Source organism: Felis catus, chromosome B3 (assembly GCF_018350175.1).
Source record: "Felis catus isolate Fca126 chromosome B3, F.catus_Fca126_mat1.0, whole genome shotgun sequence".
In the NCBI taxonomy this organism is placed as follows: Eukaryota; Metazoa; Chordata; class Mammalia; order Carnivora; family Felidae; genus Felis; species Felis catus.
Window position 1 is genome coordinate 107178751 of NC_058373.1, and position 18230 is coordinate 107196980.

At 49.5% G+C, this 18230-nt stretch overlaps 1 protein-coding gene and 1 long non-coding RNA gene across 3 annotated transcripts; one reads left to right on the forward strand and one right to left on the reverse strand.

The window, feature by feature from the left end:
- Positions 1 to 289: 289 nt before the first annotated feature.
- On the forward strand, positions 290 to 17275 carry LOC123386104. Of its 2 annotated transcripts, none has more exons than XR_006599664.1 (2): positions 290 to 1782; positions 16968 to 17275. It is a non-coding gene; the product is annotated as an uncharacterized LOC123386104 (long non-coding RNA). The 2 variants fall into 2 exon arrangements; XR_006599665.1 differs by lacking the exon at positions 290 to 1782 and adding an exon at positions 14205 to 16191.
- SIX1 (SIX homeobox 1) lies at positions 9100 to 13967 on the reverse strand. The gene is made up of 2 exons (XM_003987708.6): positions 13079 to 13967; positions 9100 to 11039 (listed from the first exon to the last, which is right to left on the reverse strand). Exons 1-2 carry the CDS (start codon positions 13636 to 13638, stop codon positions 10745 to 10747), a joined length of 855 nt encoding a protein of 284 aa, XP_003987757.1. The 5' UTR covers positions 13639 to 13967; the 3' UTR covers positions 9100 to 10744.
- Positions 17276 to 18230: the final 955 nt, after the last annotated feature.

Below are 18230 nucleotides of genomic sequence, written 5' to 3' on the forward strand. Positions count from 1 at the left end.
TAGGATAGTTGAAAAAAAAATGAAGATGCTGGAGCAAAAGGTTAAAGAATTGAATACAAAATGCTTCTTCCAGTAATGACAATGAAAGCACTGTGAAGGGATTGAGGTATGTGGGGATCCATCCTTTTTTTATATATTTATTAAAAATTTTTAAATGTTTATTTATTTTTGAGAGAGAGAGAGAGAGAGAGAGAGAGCGAGAGAGCATGAGTGGGGGAGGAGCAGAGAGAGAGGGAGACATAGAACCTGAAGCAGGCTCCAGGCTCAGAGCACAGAGCGGTCAGCACAGAGCCCGACATGGGGCTCCAACCCATGAACCGAACCCATGAACCGTGAGATCATGACCTGAGCTGAAGTCCAGTGTGTAACTGACTAAGCCACCCAGGCACCCCTGTGAGGATCCATCCTTAAAGACATCTACCACATATTTGCTTCACCTCCTCTCTGGGTTTTATTTTTATTTTTGCTGGGATTATTCCTCCTGTCAGTAAATCCCAAAACAATCCCAGAAACTTCCTTCTCTCTCTTCTTTCTCTCTCATTCATTTACCCATGCAAATTTCAGCTATGCATATTACTTTCGATAATACCTGAATGAGAAAATCCTTGAAATCAGAGAAGGATATGCAATATGTCAAAATGAGCTATTCATCCCTGGTGATTATTAGAGTGTCACAAGAGAAGAAATGTACCCAAGAGGGTCCTGCACAATTCCATCTCTGGGAATTGTGCTCTATCTAAAGACTCTCTGTCATTTCACCAGCCCATTCATTTACTCAAAAAATATTTATCAGGTGCTAGTATATCCAGCACTGTGTTAACATCAGCAAAGCATTAAATCTTCAAAGTAGTTTCTTACTCTACACTTATGTTGACACATTTAGGTGGGCCTTAAATTCTGTACTCAGCTGAATGCTTTAGTTCCCTTCTAAGTAATTTGTCATTTTCAGCACATATAAGTGGGTTTTATTTTTCATCAATGGAATTCTACCATATATGATGGCATCTACATAAGTGTTCAAATCATGAAGAATAGAGATGACAAAATCCAAGCATTATATATCTACATATCATTCCAGAATTAAATTACTGGAGTTCAACTTCAGTGTTCTAGGCTCGGAGCTTCAAGAAAAAAGTTTCAGCTCTGACTACCTCCAAAGGCTAATCAGACCTTATGTCTCTAGTCTCTATTGCAGTAATTTGTGCATCTTTCAGCGTTTCAGACAAAAGGAGGGAATGGCCATGATCTGCCCTCACTGGAAACGCTAGCATCATGGGAATTTTCCCAGGCAGCTTTGTGCAACTAAGGAGGCTTCAAGCGTATTATAATTATAGCTACTATTCATTAAATGTCTATTGTGCCAAGCACTTTACATTTAATACTTCCGCTCATTTAAGCTTCACGGTACCCCTGCAGTGTAAGTATGATAGCTCCTATTTTCCCTGGTGAGGATCAGAGAAGTTGGGTAACTGGTGCAAAGTCTAACCACTTGCAAGTGTGTCTAAGTGATGGATCTGCGACAATGCATCGTTCTGATTCTCACTTCTCTCTGTCACGTGTTTCTGCTTTAAAAGAAAAAAAAAAAAAAAAAGCAGCCCACCTGCCTAGACTCCATGAAGGTTGGGGAGAAAGATGGAGACTGACAACGTTGTCTGGGAAAGATTTCTGAACTCCTAGACAAAGAGTAACGACAATTTGTAAGACAACAAGTAGTCGCAGCTGTCTCGGTTAAGGAGAAAAACGCAAAAGAAATGAAGACTATCAGAAATGCGATAAATAAAGGTAAAAAATATATATATATGGGGGGGAGGGGGGAAAACGAGAAAAACGCGCCTTTAGAGGCCTTGGGTTTACTGCCTCCTACCACCCCTGAGGTTGCGCGAGCACAGGGCGCGGTGACTGACGGCAAAGTACGACCCAAAGATTGTTGGCCGCGTGGGAGTCTGCGCGTCACCTCCTCAGCTCCCTTTTCTCTCACTACCGCCCCCCCCCCCCCCCCCATCTCCCAAGCGCGGGCGGGAGCTTCCACCGCCAGTGCGGGCGAGGCCCGGAGGCAGATGGACGCTGCTGACTGATGGGGGCGGCCGAGCGCGAGGGCGCTGAGTGAGGCCCGCGCCTGGTCGCCGCTGGGCCTCAGGATCCCGGCCGCTCACCCTTCGCGGGCCCCGGGCGGGGTCGGAAGGGACACCTCCGCCCAAGAACCTCCGCCCGGGCAAGTGTGGGCGCAGAGGTCGGGCCTGGGCCTGCGCTGCGGCCCTCGGGAGGCTCTAGGCCCTGGTGCAGAGGCCGCGCTACCCGGCAGGGGTGTGTGCTAGGCCTGCAGCCGTGAGTTTCCCTCCCCACTCAGGGTTGACCCTGAACACAGATGTAACTGTGGCGGCAGCGGCGGCCCACGTGGTCTGGAGGCGCAGAGCGCTTGGGACGCGGCGTGGAAGTCGGCCCCGAGAGGCGCCCGGGCCTCTCGCGCCCAGCTCTCTCCGTCTCTGCTCTCCTTCCCTGGCTCAGAAAGCCTGCCAGCCGCAGCCCCAACCCTCTCCTCTCTCCTCCCCCAAAGCCGGGCTCCGCTTTCCCTCCATCAACTCTAGGCCGAATTCAATCCGAGAAGGCTCCTTTGAGCTTTTGTGTTTGCTGGGGGAGATGTGGGCGCAGGAGGGATCGCGTTACAACTTTCATTTCCTGAAATGTTTGAGGGAACATCCAGGGTTTTTATCCCCCCATCAGGCCGGGCGATGGGCTCGGGTTTCAGGCCTTGTCACTCAGCTGTCACCAAACAAACGAAGCTCTCAGAGCCCTGGAGAGGGAGTGCTACCTGCTATTCATGACCCCTAGAGCAGGTGATCGCTCATGGGAAAAACAGGTAGAATTAATCATAGGGCTGTTCTCTGTTTCCTCTCCTTTTTGGCAGACCTGCCCACAGTGTGAAACCTGTCAGAAAACAAATTAACTCTTTCTTGTCCCCCAGGGGAACTAAAAAGAAATTTTCAGAAAACCCAACATGCATTTACACCAAGTGACCCAATGAGAGTTGGAGGGAACATCTATACATCTGGCTCCATTTGGCGATTTCTTAGCTTGTGGGGTTCCCATCCTAGTGGGACTTGGAACATGAGGCAACCAGGAAAGAATGGGGCATATTCCTATCACCTGGTTCTACCTATTGAAAGGTGCCCCAGGTGTGGTCCCGGAACTTAGGTAGATTCACCTCCTTTCTTCCTGAGTGTCAGTGCAGCTGCGCTTGATCCTAGTTAAAGGAAAACCTCTACCCTATCACAAGTTTCTAAGAAACGTCTTTAAATGGGTGTTTTCCATCCCCCAGACTCTTCCCTAGTCAATCTTGTTGAGCATCCATAATGGCTCTGTATGAGAAAATCCAAACTATTTCATAATTTCCCCCATTCATTTTTATTCCTAACTTAATTTAGAAGTAATTTCTTAAAACTTACTTCTTGCCTTAGTTGATCAAAAACAGAAAGTTAGCATATTGGTGTTCTTTGTTGTGTGGATACTGTTTAAGTGCTCCTTATTAAATATTATAATACAAGATTTAAATTATACCTTTATTTTCTATTTTGCTCTACTTTTCTTTGTCCTATATCTCTGTCCTTCTCTGGGGAAAAAAAAAGTTTTAATTAGAAGGAAAGAGGAAATGCGTGCAGATTTGCTTCTAAGATACATAAATGTTGGAAAAGTTAACAAGGACAGTTTTGGAGCCATAAAACAGACTGGTTTTTTTAAAACAGAAGTATGGTTAGGGGACTGCATTGTCATTCAGCCTTGTAGTTTTTCCATAAAAGTTTTGTGTGTGTGTGTGAGAAATCAAGAGATATATCATATGTAAAAATAATCCTCTGGCTTTCTTTATGAAGATTTTGTCTGTTTATTTTGAAAACAGCCATTGGTTCCAGATTCCCAGAACTGATTTTGTTAGATTAGCTATTTGTACTCAGAGGTAGAGCCCTGAGCAATATTATTCTTCAATTAAAATCAAGAACTTGACTTTAGAAGGAAGCATGTTATGTTTATATAGCATCAGCAATGCATAGAAAATATTCACCACACATATCTGAAGACAGACAAGGCTTCGATTGTTTAAATGTTCTTTTCACTTCCTAGATACTAAGGCACTTTGACTTTCTATCTGGCTTAATTTTCTTAAGCTTGTTACCTACTTTCATTCACGGCATTCTAAATAAATACAGAGCTAATGCTTCTTCCATGTAACTATCTCCTTGACTTAGAGATAAATGTGCCTTTTGCAAGGTATTGCAGACTATGCCACCACACTCCCCAAATGCATTTTCAGTACAGTCAACCTAAGTTTTAGTTTTTGCTCCCCTCCATCAACCACACCAGTCCCTGCCACTACTCCCCCAAACACACACACGCTGCAAAAGTTAAGGGAGCATTACTGCATACTGATGCTTACAATTTAAATATAATATCTGTGTGAGGGCTAACTAAAGACGTCACAGCTATGTGGGTTGGGTTGGGTTTGTTATTGTTTTTCACAGTCCCATTGCCTTTTTCTCGTATTTAGATTATTTGGATAAGTGGCAAGTCAAATTAGAATTGAAGTATTGCAAAGCAGCTAAAGCCATGCCTGAAGTAGGGGAGCAAAAGAGAGAATAGTTGAGTTTGTAAAAATCACTTAATATAAATTGGAGAACACCTAAACAGTTGGTTTTACAGGCTTGCTGACTAGAACCTGCAGACTTTGTATGAGGGAAGCTGACTGACCAGGTCTATGACACGTTAAAGAACGTTTCAATGTTCTTTAAGAACAATGTTCTTTAATGCCCTATGTTTAGTAAAAATATGTAGTCTAGGACTGTTTTTTTTTCCTTTAAGATCCCACATCTATACCAGCTCAGGTCCTGAACCACCACTCCCCCCAAAACCCATGTACCTATTATAAATACACCATGATATTTTAAAAGCCATAATCAATTTTAAATCCTAAATTAAATTATTACAGCAAATTTAAATAAATTTGACTTGTGTTAATTCATGAGTGCTCCTATTGAGGTCTCCTATATCAGTCCTATAAAAGATTTATCTCTAAGTTAGAGTAGGAAGAACAGGGGACCAGTTGGAGGAAGCTAGTATGCATTTCCATGCCTTCTTACTATAGTAAGTAAAGGGCCAGAATCTTTCTACTTACCTGTCTTTTTAATGACAACCGCTAATGGCAGTGAAGAAAGGAGAGTGGCCAATATCACTTAATAGTATTTTAATTACAATTGGGTAGCCACTTCAGGTAAGCTTAAGTGTGTGTTAAATCTGAAGTAAACCTTTTTTTTCCCCCTCCAAGATAGGATTGTTTGAGGTTTGGTTTTCAGTTTTTTGGTTTTGTTTTTCTTTGTACATTTTCCGGGGGGGGGGGCAGATTTTTGATTTTAAGAATATTTTAATGTTATGGCAAAGGAAAACAATTAGTGAACACTTTACCAAAAAAAGGGGGGGGGAGACTCCCAGGTAGCAAAGAAAAAGAGGGGAGCAACTATGGTTCTCAGCTCTACCTGCTGAGACGGGGTCTCAGCTGTCCATTAACAAGTTAAAAGGAGAGAAGCTGAAACTCATACTGAGTAAGAGTCCGGAGTCCACGCGCCTCAAGCAGTCTCTTTCTCTTTGTTTTTAAATGCTACTGTAGTGTTGTTTCTCGCTGTCTGAAAGGACCACAGCGTCTAAAACGCTGATTGTCATCCTCAGTGGGAGAACAGGTTTCCAATTTCATCAGCTGGAACGAAGTTGTGTGTGTATACTCGGCTTAAAACACTAGAGAAAACGTGGCCTTCCCAGGGCAGCGCTTTTCCTGGGTAGACAGTAAACCAACATTTCGCCCCAGATTTTGACTCTTTTCGTTCCTGGCTGGCTCATCCATCTCTTTAGAGAGTCTTCCGGGTGGAGTCACTGGAGTCAATCAGACTGGAGGAGGGGGTCACTATGATCTTGAGGGGCTCCAGCGTTCCCACCTAAGGTCGCAGAGCATACCTGCTGGCTAAGGGACTGAGCCCTCGGGTAGCCTTAGTGCGAATTGCCCCTTGGGGGCCAAATGAGCACAGGCACTGGTTCCGCTGGCTTCCGGAGGCTGGAGGAGGGAATCTGGGAGAGTTTTTAGCGTTCTACTCCTGAGGAAAGCTCCGAAAAAGGAGAAGTAGCTCAGAGAGAGCACATGAGCCACCTGCGACTCTCCTCACCTTAACCCTGACCCTTTTATCCCTCTCAACGCCACCTACTCCACCAGAGAAGGGCAGAATGTGAGCGGCGACGCTCTGGCCCGCAGTGCGCTTCGGGTGGTGCTTTCCCTGCTGGGGCCCCGGGCCGTACGCGGGGCAGAGGTTGATGCTGGGCCCAGGGCCACCGGCCAAGGGAGAAACGTCCGACCGGGCCCTGCCAAAGAAGAGGAGCTGTCGCCCCGACCTGCCAGAGACTCCAGAAACCAAGGCCGCTTTCCTGTGCCGTCGACCTTCTAGCGACAGGGCAGGGAAGAGACGCGCTTTCTGGCTGGCACTCCTCCGCCAAAGGCGCGGGTGAAAAGCTCAGGTCCAAAAGCCGAGGCCGAGGCCTCAGGAAGCAGAAGAGACAGAACATAGCGGAAGCAGGGAACAGGCGGCGGGGCCTAGGCCGCCTCCTAAGTAGGCTCCTAGGCCCGAGGCGGCTGCCCTGGACCCGAAGCGCGGCGTCGGAGCACCAGGAAGCGTTCCCCCTGCGGCCGCGCCAGGATCCGCCTGGGGCCTGGACGGCTTTATCCCGCCGCCACCGGGCCCTCTCCAACCCCTCAGTGGTGCGGTCGCGGCCGCCTAGTGCGTCGCCCAGAATTTAGCTCCACAGGTTAAAAAGGAGACCCGGACTTGGGCCTGCAAGGTGGCTCCGGGGTCCACAGGACGATGGCAGCTCGTCCCGCGAGGCTCAGGCTACCACCTCTTTGGCCCTTCCAGGGCAGCCTCGCAGCCTCAGTTCCCCAAGCCTCGGCCGGCCGGGCCACCAGGCCCTGCGCCTGGAGCTGAGCTGTGATGGGGTTCCCGGGACGCGCACGATTCTCTGTGAACTGGTAGAGAAGAGCCTCGGCCAGGGCGGGGAGGAGGGAGCTGCGGCGCCCCGACTCCCCGCGCCTCCGCAGGACAGAGTGGCGAGAGCTGCCTCTGGAGTCTGCGGGTGGCAGGGGGAGCTCCCCCAGCGTTCTGCAACTGGAGACGCGCGGAATGGAAGCCTCTGGATTCCCGGGACCTGGAGTTCTGCCCGCAGACTTTACCAAAGACCTCCCGGAGGGGGAGGAGGTAGGAGCGAAGCCCCCCTCGGCCGCAGCCGCCGCCGTAGCCGCAGAGGCGGCGGCGGAGCAGAGGAAGGCCGGCTGTGCGTGGGTTCAGGGCCAGGTGCCCGCCGGGCCGTCAAGGTGCGGGGGAGAGGAGCGTAACGACGATCACCGCTCAGCAAACAGAGTCCGCCCATAAACGCCAATGCCAATGCCTCTTCCTGGAAGCTTCCACTTCAGCTCGGGGTCAAGACCAAGCTGTCCTTGCCTGGAGAATTGGTTCAAGACCCGCAGTGTCCGGCCCCAGGGGCGCCTGCCTCCTTGCCTGCAGCTCGTGGGGCTCTGATGGCTCTCGAGCCCCTACTTGCTAAGCCAAAATCTCGGAACGGCCAGCCAAGTCCCTTTGCCTCCGAATAGTTAGGAAGCTTCGTTCTCAGCCAAGAGGTCAACACGCGCAGGCAGCCAGGACCCGAACAATTGTGTGTTCAGATTTAAAACGTCAAAAAAAAAAAAAAAATCGCACTAGTATTTGTTTTTTCATTTTACTTGGCAAAAGGCTGTAAGGTTTCGTCCTAAAAACACTATTTATAAGCCGTTGTTCATTACTTTTGGCTATCATTAAGAAACCTGCAGAGGAGAAACGAAAAGTGGCTTTTGATTCAGTTAAACTGCGACGCCGAGAAGATAAATTGGATGTCCCTTAACAGCTGGTCCTCGAAGATTTCCTCAAGGAAAAAAAAAATGTGGTTAGTTCCCCCAATGATCGCTCCAAAACGATTGCCAAGAAAACTCACAGCAATATCCAGTTTTCTCGCCTACTCCTGCTTGTCCCTGGTTTCGCCAGACTGAGCCGAGGACGGTGGAGGGAGGCATATTGTGCAATTTCTTATTAAACACATCTGGAATATGCGCACTCTGGCTCCAGTGCCAGGGATTTTACAAAGAGTTTATGACTGTGACAGAAAATTGTCCTTTTAACGAGTTTACAAGCAGTAATCACAGGGGTTTTTACAGGACTGGCCCGCTCTGCTCCTCACCAGATCTGCAGACATTTCCAAGATTCACCAACCAAGGGAGAGGAAGTGGGCCCGGGCGCCCAGGGAGACAGATCTTCCACGAGTCTAAAATTATACCAAGCAGAGCTGGAAGAGTGGGGGGTAGTCATCGGAGTAGGAAGAGAGGGCATGTAAGAAATTAAAGTAATTGGCCCTTCCTTATTTTCCAGGGAGATTTCCGCGGTGTCCTTTGAAGCCTGTCAGGGTCATTGAAAGCTATCTTTGTGCAGGGTGTTTGTTTTGGGGAGTGAATGTGAAGAATGTGCGGAGATCCCCTGTGAGAGCCCCTCCTGCAGAGGGTGGCATTTCTCCGTGGCCCAAGACGTGGAGAATAAACACCCTAGTGACTTAAATAAACACCAACTTAATGATCCAAAACACTAACAAGGGAGATTGGGACCCTGAGCTCCCAATCCAAATGATGGTCTCCCAGTGGCTGTGTGCACATCTGTCCATCACTAAGGGGGAAAAAAATGACTTTATAAGTAAAAGTGACTACAGTTAAGTACAGTGATCCTGTCTCCTTTGAACTCAGTCAAAGCTATTTGACATTAAAAAAAAAAAAAAAACCTCATAATAAGAAGGCCTAAAATTCTACCACCACCACCCCTCATACACACAACTCAGTCTCCTAGATCAGGACAGGAAAGATAGGAAAGAGTAAGAAAGAAATGAATATATTAATAGTGACACGGATGGGGAAAAAATCAAAATTATGAAAGTGTCATGTCAGAAAATAAATAGACTCTCTCTGGGGAGCAATATTTTTACAAAGCACAAGCAAGCCAATCCTGTTATCCTGAGTAGAATTTTAATAAATAATGCCATTTGTTTCACTAATTTTAAAAGCTAAATACAAAGATACATCATTTTTGCCCCAGGCAAAAATAATATGGAGCCTACACGATTACTGGGATTTTTCTGGACACTATCTCACAGCAGTGCAAAGAGCCCCTGTCCTGTTGGTCTGCTTTCTATTTATACAGGTTAATTCACAATGTTGTTATCCATGTTCGAGTCCCCCCCACCTTTTTTTTTTCCCAAGCAGATATATTATTTTACTTTCACAGTCTTGTCATAAACTCATTAATACAAAAGAGCTGAGTTAACATATGAACGCTGTGGAGAAGAGCTAGTGGTAAACAAAACTGCATATCTAAATAATAAAAAAATAAATAAATACCCTAGAGCTAACTTCACTCTTTTTCTATCACATAATCAACTCAGTCACCACTCTTGGTTCAGGTGGTGGCCTTCAAAGTACCCTGCAATTCATAACCATCATTAAGTAAGAAAGCAAGAAAACTTCAAAAAAAAAAAAAAAAATAGGGCCCAATGACAGCAATACACAACTCACCTTTCAGAAACAGAATCGTACTCCTGGTGTTCTACTAAGTTTTAATTTAGACTGGTTTAGGTACAATAGAAAAGAAACCTGAAAACACATGCTGTTTTAGTAACAAATACCAGGTTGCCAGATTTGTCGCATATTTTTGCAGGCTAGAAACTAGGAACAAGAGAAACCCTTAACAGGAGTAGGCTACAGATATGAAAGCTTCAAGGGCATGAGAAGTAATGGCATTCAGGAAAGTGTTTTTTTTTTTTTTCACATTGGTACATTTTTAAAGTTTGCCATTAAAAAAACCCAAGAAAACAAACAACAACCAAAAACCCCACTAAATTTGACAAAAATAGTTGTAGCACTAATGGTCACTGCTATTTCTAACTGCCTTACACAGAGAGCATTAAGACATTTAGGCACTTAGTTTTCCCCCTAATACTGTTCTTTCATTTTAATCTACATAAAAGTGTTTAACACTAAATAATGAAAAATGTAAACTTAATTTTTTCCCCATCAAAAAAAAGTTATAAGATCATATTTTTCCTATTCACCTTAAGAATGCAAACATTTTCCTCCTGGCTGGAGGCTTTTATTTTCACTATTTTGACTTCTCTCTCTCTCTCTCTCTTCATTTCCTTTTCCTCTTCCCAAATGATTTTGCCATAAATAAATTAAAAAGGAAATAAGTAAAATTCAGTTGATTTGTAATTCCCATTCACTGGAAAAAAAAGAAAGAAGAAAGAAAGAAAGAAAGAAAGAAAGAAAAGAAAAGAAAAGAAAAGCAAGGCTACTGAAGCTGGCACATGGATTGCCCAGAACCAAGACTGGGTGAGTGGGTGCTTTTGTTTGTTTGGGTTTTTTTTTTCTTTTTTTTTTTCCTGATCTCTGCACTGGGATGGGAAATGCAAGAGTTGGAGAGAAGAAGGTAACTAACTAAGCTTGAGATCGCTGTTGGTTTTGAGTTTTAAAAAGATATTTGTGAAAGTCCACCATTCCTTTATGCGCAGAGAACCCCAGAAACAAGCTGCAAAAATGTTCCTGATTTCTATTTACAAGTGTCCCTAGTCACTGCTTCCAGGCCCAGTACCTCCCCACTTAAGACCCCAAGTCCACCAGACTGGAGGTGAGAGGGCCCAGCAGGGAGTCCTGGAGCTGATGCTGGTGGGCTTGCAGGCCGTGGCTGGGCTGTGAGGCCGTTAAGCCAGGGAGAGAATAGTTTGAGCTCCTGGCGTGGCCCATATTGCCCTGCAGCAGAAGTACCGAGTTCTGGTCTGGACTTTGGGGAGGTGAGAATTCTTCTTCTGAGCTGGACATGAGCGGCTTGCCCCCTTCCAGAGGAGAGAGTTGATTCTGCTTGTTGGAGGAGGAGTTATTGTTTTCGGTGTTCTCCCTGAGAAATAGAGGACAACACCATATGGTTAAAAAAAAAAAAAAAAGTAGGTTAAAAAAAGTGTGAGTGGAGGGAGGGGACCTGGCAGGAGAAGAGAGCCATTGTGCAATCAGTCATATACCCAAATGGAGGAGCTGTGCCCTCCCACCCATCCCCAAGAGTCCTGGGGTAAGTAAGGAGGCAAAGGAGACTGGAGAAATGGGAAACTACTGGCAGAGCTTGTGGGGAGCCACGTCCTTTCCTCTTCCAGATTTTAGAAAGCTAGATCAACAGGACTTATTTGAAACACAAAAATTATTTTCAAAATTGTGTTCAAGCAGTTATTTTCAAATACCTATCAACTGGCATCACGCTTTGGAGTAATGAAGTTTGAAAATCGTCCAACAAATGGTCGTTGGTGATAAAGAAAATGATCAGAGGACAAACAGAGCCCAACGCACAGATGTTTGGGGTGAATCAAGTCAATTGTCCTGTTCCCATCTGAGGAAACAATTAAACGTCGAGTTTCCCTGCCCCTGCCCGGAGGTTGTGGTTTCAGAGGCACAGGACAGGTCATGGGAAGTGGTGTCCAGAGCGGCCCAGTGACCTGAGTAAACACAGGGAGCGCAGCCAGTCTCTCCGATTTCATCAGGGAGTGGGCCCTCGGGCCTGACTTATAGGAGGGACCTTTTGTAACTAAAGTCTAACTGGAACCAACTGTCCCCGTCCCCGCGTTAGTCGCTCAGTCCTTGGTCCCTCACAGCTCCCTCTGAACCCCCTTCCGGACATCCACAACCGCGCACCGTTTCCCAGCAGAGGAAACTTCGAGGCCCCGCGCAGCCCGAGACCGGGTGCGGCGTGCCTGGGCGTCGGTCCGGATGCTGGGTGCTGGTAAACTTCACGGTTTCGGAGCCCCGGCCGCTTCCGCCTTCAGGGTGCTGGCCCATCCTCCTCGGCCCCAGCGCTCCCCCTTTCTCTCCCCTGCCCTGTCCCTCTCCCAGGACAGCCGCTGCGGCTCAAAGTATCCAGGCTCCGTGCTTTTCCACCCGGAGGGGGAACGCAGAGGCGACATCTGCGGCCCCCAGGCTCTCAAGCGAACAAAGGAAACCCAGCCCTACCAGGCTCTCAGGTTTCCCCAAAACTCCTCGGCTTCCCGGAGCGCGCTCGCCGCCGCCGCCTCCTTGGGCTCTTCCGAATCTCGTTCGGAAACTCCAACAGCAAACGGATGGAGCCGGGCCAGGTGGCCGGGGGTGTTCGCGCGAGGAGGGCGGAGGCAGAGGCAGGTTAAAATAACATTGCCTTCTGAGCTCCGGAGAGAAGTCTGCCACTGGAGACCCCCTTCCTCAGCCGGGGCGGCGGCGCGGACCGCCAGATGGACCCGCCGCGGCCCGGGACACGCGCGAGGGAGCCCGGAGACGAGCAGTCCTTTCCGGGCTTGGGGCGCCGCGTAAATAAGTGCAGCGCCAACTCTTCCAAAGCTCTCCTTTCTGTGGATTCCTTTTGAAAGATTCCTCCCTTTGTACCGCTAGTGCGGAATGAAGCGGCGACCTCTCGCCTAAAAGCCTACCAGGAGAGAGCGAGGAAAGGACGCGGCGGCAGTGGGGGCAGAGCAGATGTCTCAGGCCGGCTCCACACCTCTGGGGAGCAAGAGGAGAGAGGTGCGCGACCCTCAGTCCCCACCGAACCCCTTTCCTCGAGACACCAATCAACACTTCCCTCGTAGTTGATCTAGAAGTTCTCCCTGCACCCCCCCCCCCGACTCGTCGCCCCAGCCAACCAGGGAGGCACGAAAAACAAACCTAGCGCCAATATTTCCTGACACGCACACCCCAAGAAACCCACGCGCGGGCGCTCAAATCAAATGACTCCCCATCCCTAGCAAGCGATCTCAGAGTTCATGAACTTTCGCTGCAGTACCGCGGAGGCCCGGGCGCCGCCCCGCGGACGGGCTCCAGCCGGCGGAGAGGACGCGGTGGCGAGTGCCAGCGGGGGCGAGAAGGGGCGGAGGGGAAAGGAAGGCTTCCCGGGGTTGCCCGAGCAGCGGGAAGCACGCTGCGTACCTTTCCTTGGCCTCGGCGGCCCGGTCTCTTTGCCTCCGGTTCTTAAACCAGTTGCTGACCTGGGTGGTGGTGAGCCCCGTGGCCTCGGCCAGCTCCCGCTTCTCACGAGGCGAGGGGTACGGGTTGTGCGCGTACCACTCCCGCAGCACACCCCGCGACTTCTCCTTGAAGCAGTAGCTGGTCTCCTCGCCGTCCCAGATGGTGCGCGGCAGCGGGAATTTTCGGCGCACCCGATATTTGCCCACCGCGCCCAGGGGCCGGCCGCGCAGCTTCTCGGCCTCCACGTAGTGCGCCTTCAGCCACAGTTGCTGCAGCTTGGGGTGGTTGTGAGGCGAGAATTGGTGGCTCTCCAGGATCTTGTAGAGCTCGCGGAAGTTCCCGCGGTGGAACGCAACCACGGCCTTGGCCTTGAGCACGCTTTCATTCTTGTGCAGGTGGTCGCAGGCGGGCAGCGACCACAGGAACCTGCCCAGACGCTCCAGGTTCCCGCCTTGCTGCAGAACTTCGCACACGCACGCCACTTGCTCCTGCGTGAAGCCGAACGACGGCAGCATCGACATGGTTGGGGCCTGCCGAGATGCACTGCCCGGGCGCACGCGGCAGGGAGCAGCGCCTTAAAAGCAGGGGGGCGGCAGCCGCAGGGAGGGGGGCGCAGCTGCTCCTAACCCCCTCCCTAGGATTTCCGTAGGCGAAAAAGCTAATCGAAATTTAGGGCTGGGCGGCCGAGGAAGAAGGCGGAGGGGGGCGCGCTGGACACGGAGAGGCCGGCTCACTCCGCAGCCTTTTTGGGCCTCTCTGGCTCCGGCCTCCCGCCGGGTTGATGCTGCTCGTTGCCGGGGAACTTGGTTTCTGTTCTCCCCGCAGCGGCCTTAAAGCGCGCAGCGTCCCCGGCGCGCTGATTGGCTGCGGGCGGCGCCTATCCGGGGCTGGCCAGCCCGCGCGCCGCCGGGCCGGGCAGCGGGGCCGCGCCGCCCCGCGCCGCCCCGCGCGGGGAGGGCGCGGCTGTGGAGCCCGGGATAGGGAGTGGTGGGAGGAGAAGGACCGCGAGAGGTGGGAAGCGGGGTGGAGGGAGGGAGCCGCGCTGCCCAGGGGCGGGGGGGGGGGGCGGGTGTGAGTGGGTGAGCGCGTCAGGACCCTGCAACGTGAGCCCCCTCTCAGTGTCACCTAAGGGCAGCCGCGCACATCTCTGCACAAATCAATGACTCCAGACCTTAATATTCCCCTCCTCTCCCTCTATACCCCCGTCCCTGTCCCTTGCAGACTTGCCCTTTCCCGGTGAGCTCATATTTAATTACCTTAATGTTGGAATGAATAAATAATGGATTGATGAATAGCTTATGGAACGCGATAAATAATACAAGATCAGAGCAGGGCTCCGGGCTGCAGCCTCTGGAAGAGCGGCTTCTCCCCGGCTGACTTCAGCTCTAGGAGCCTAATTCCCTCTACCATTCTTCCTTTGCCCCCACTGCCCTCCAAAGGGCACAAGTATTCCCAGCTGGATAGCGCTTCCCTCGTTTTCAAAAGGCCACGACTATTTGGGACCTTGGGAAGAGCTGTTGACAGCATTGTTGCTGAGCAAATAAAGATTCTGAGGGTTCATTTGTGATTTGGTATCTTAACGTTCTATGGTTTGAGCCGGCAGGCTTCTGGACTCAGTTTCCCCATCTGCGCCGTTGCGTTTTCCGAGGCCACCTCTGCTACTGAGGAATGCCCAGAAGCTTTACTTGCTATTAGCAAAAATGCTTTGGGAACCTCGTACGAAAGGCGCTGGATGGGGTGTAAATTAAATAAAACTGTGTCCGGCTCCAATAGCTGTCTGATTGTAACCTAATCCTTGCCCTGCTCTGAGAGGGACACTGCCCTCAGAGCCAGGACGACAGCGGCTCCAAGAAGATTAAATAAAGAGGTGTGTGTGTGTGTGTGTGTGTGTGTGTGTGTGTGTGTGTGTGTGTGTAGATTGCAATGCTGGCCTATTTTACTGCGATAGAATGAGAGATGTCCTGCAATTTCAGCCCCATCATCTGTTATTTTGTGTATATGTGGAGAATGTTTAGTAAAACTGCACAAACAAATAAAGCTGTAATTATCTTAAGCCTCATTTGCACACCTTGTTCCAAAGCAATTATTAAAAAGATTTTGAAAACAATTAGCGTCTCTAAACAAAGATAATCTATTGTCAGTAGCTGAGACTGGCAGGAGATAAGAACAATGCTGGGAGATAAGGAGAGCAGAATGGTGGAAGGAGAGTGACTTTATAACTATACTTATCTCTGATTAGATAAGTTCAAAACAGAATTTTAAGTACACTTCAAAAATGCTTTTGATTTAAATGCACCCTCTTAGTGAATGTGAAGAACAGACTCTAGGCTCTTTAAACTTGCTTGTCTTCTTTAAATATGTTTTGAGTCCACGAGCCAGAGCCCAGCTCCACAGAACCATTTACATATTGAGACATAAGTGGGAGAAGGAACACCGCGGAAGTTTCCCCCTATGTAATGTATATGGTTTTAAAATAATGTGCCCAGTTCAGTGCACCCCGCAATATATATTTTAAACTCATGAAGCGTTTCACCCTCCTGGCTGTCTCTCCAGAGATTCGGAGTAGAGAGAAGCTGCTTCTCCCCCAAACTCCCACACACAATGCATTTTGCATCCTTAAAAGTCTGCAGTATCCCGTGCAATTAGACGTTGGAAATAGATGCTGACATTTCATTACCTTTAGGGTTATTTTTTAAATGCATTTAATGGGTGCATAGTATTTCAAAAGAGCCCCTACCACATGGTGCGCCCAATGACTTACTTTCTAAACTGGAAGCCTGGCACGCCTGAGCCCAAGCCCATGTGTCTGGTAATTTTCCCTCGCCGTCTTATTTTAGTGCTCATGATGTTTCAGATGAAGTCTTAAGGAGCTGCAGTGTCCTGCCAGAAGGAACGTCTCTGCTTGGAATAGTCCTTATTGACATGGCAGCTGTGTGAAGACCGGAACGGAGGTTTAAACTCCGCTCTAAACATCAGTTAATACCCTCAAGTCTGGAGCAAGTGCGCAGAATTAAAATGTGTGTGTAGGGGGTGGAGGGTCTGTAAGCACAGCCGCCTGTCTTTAAAGACAAACGGTAAGTTGAGTGTGGGGTGGACTTCATAATGAACAATTTTGTATAAGGAAATGAGGCATAGCTTGGACAAATAAGGGCAGGTATAAATTTACAGGGGAGGATGAGGAGCAGAAAGGCGGCAATTAGACACCAATATGACCACCTTTTTTTCCGCTTCCTCCAGACCTCTCTGCCCACTTCTTTTCATCTTTCTTCAAAAGGAACAAAGACGCGATAGACGTTGGCGACGACTGGGGAGACGACTGTGTGGGTGCCGCGATTGCGGGCACCGGGGTTGATGAGCTGTGGTGCTAGTCCTCAGAGGCCGCGCTCGGGCCAGCCAGCATTTCTCCTTGCGTTTAATCCAACAGATCGCGTAACTAGAAAGGAGAAGTGCTATTCGCTTTGCACCAATGAGCCTACCTGCTATTTCGATCCCATGGTTAGGGAAACCAATTGTTATAAATGTTAATTGTTGGCTCGGATATATAAGGTTTCCCAAAATGGAGCCTTTCAGTGAAAACCACTAAAAGAGGTAAAATGACATGAATTTACAAACCACATAAACCAAATGATCCATTTTAAATCGCACACAGAAAGGTTTGAGTTGTTCTAGTAACTTAAAACCTTTGCTGTCAATGCAAATCACACGAAAAACAGAGATGCGTCGGAGATTTAAAGGGAACGAGCAACTATAGCCGCTGCCCTTGCTGCTTCTCGGCGGCTCCCGAGGGTAACGCGGGTGGCGAGGGGAGCCCGACGCCAGGTTTCGGAGCTTCTGTGCCTCCTCTTTGCAGGTAACCGCCACGCGCGCACAACTGGTTTATGGAAAAGGCCAATGCACTAGTTGCTGGTGGGATTTCTCGGCGGGATCGATATAAGGCCTCAGCTCAAAAATTTCTGTGTGGAACCCACTTGTTTCTCTTATGGCTTGGAGAGAGATGCACTGGGTCTCCCGGCCCTGCTTTCTCGGAATTCCTTTGCCTTCAAGAACCACAGCGGGGATCCTACTCTACCTACAGATACTTGGAAGGAAAGAGCATCGAGAGGTGCTTCTTCAATAAATTAGCGTCGTCGCCCTAGGGCAGTGAGGAGACTCCCCAAATCCTGGCTGAAGTGACAACATTCATCTTTTTCCTCCGCTTGGTCGGAAACTCCGGGTGCCCTCGACCCTTGGGATCCCGGGATCCGACGGCCAGCGCGGCGCCGCGGCGGGAGAAGCCGCCCACCTGCCTCCTGGGGGGACGCTGCTCCCCGCGAGGTCTGAATAGGCCGAGGGCTCAGGCAGGGAGATTTGCGGACCCCGAGAAGAGAAACTCAAAACCAGTCCATTAGTAAATGAGTTTTGTGTTGTCAAGGTTCTTTCCCATCCACTTGCTGTTCTGAAAAATAGATCACGTTTCGTTATCTTTAGTGGGAATCTGCAACGTGACACCGGATCCGCGCGGCCCCCGCCTCTCTGCCTCCCTCCCTTCCAGGCTCGTTCGGCGGGGCCAAGGGGAGCCGGTCGGCCTCCTCGGCTTGTTCCCGAACAATGAAGATTTGTCTGTTCCCCTAATATATTTATATATGTAAGGAGGGAGAGAGTTTTCTCCTGGAAGCGGGAAGCCGCGAGTGGAGCCTCCCGCTTCCTTGGTGAGAAAACCCAGCGCCAGCCCACGACGCCGGGAGACCGCCGCCCCCCGCCCACACCTGGACAAACAGAGCGGGCTTCGAGCCCGGCTTGCTGCTAAAAACCCTGCCGCCCCGCGCGGCTCCTGGAAATACAGGCTCCGCATTGTCCCGGGGTCGGGGAAAGGAAAGAGAGAAAGGCTAGTACTGAGAGACAGCGCTGCGAGGGAAGTCAGATTGGAGGACAGAGCTGGGGTGTGTGCCTGGGGGTTTACCGGCCCCTCTGTGTGCATCCCCCTCCGCGTCTGCTCTCTCTCGGTCTCTCTAACTTATTGTCTCTTTTCGATCTGGAAGAGGAAACTCGTTTATTTTGTGTGCCAACCTGGTCTGTCATTTCTCTTCCATTCTCTTTCCTCTGCCCCATCCTCTCTCCCTCTTTCCCTCACTCT

Bases quoted from the DNA above. Each gene is read 5' to 3' on its own strand.
- SIX1 (XM_003987708.6), bottom strand. From the start codon at position 13,638: ATGTCGATGCTGCCGTCGTTCGGCTTCACGCAGGAGCAAGTGGCGTGC. The intron at 11,040-13,078 runs GTACGCAGCGTG...TCTATTTCTCAG, and splicing joins GCCGCCGAGGCCAAGGAAAG to GGAGAACACCGAAAACAATA.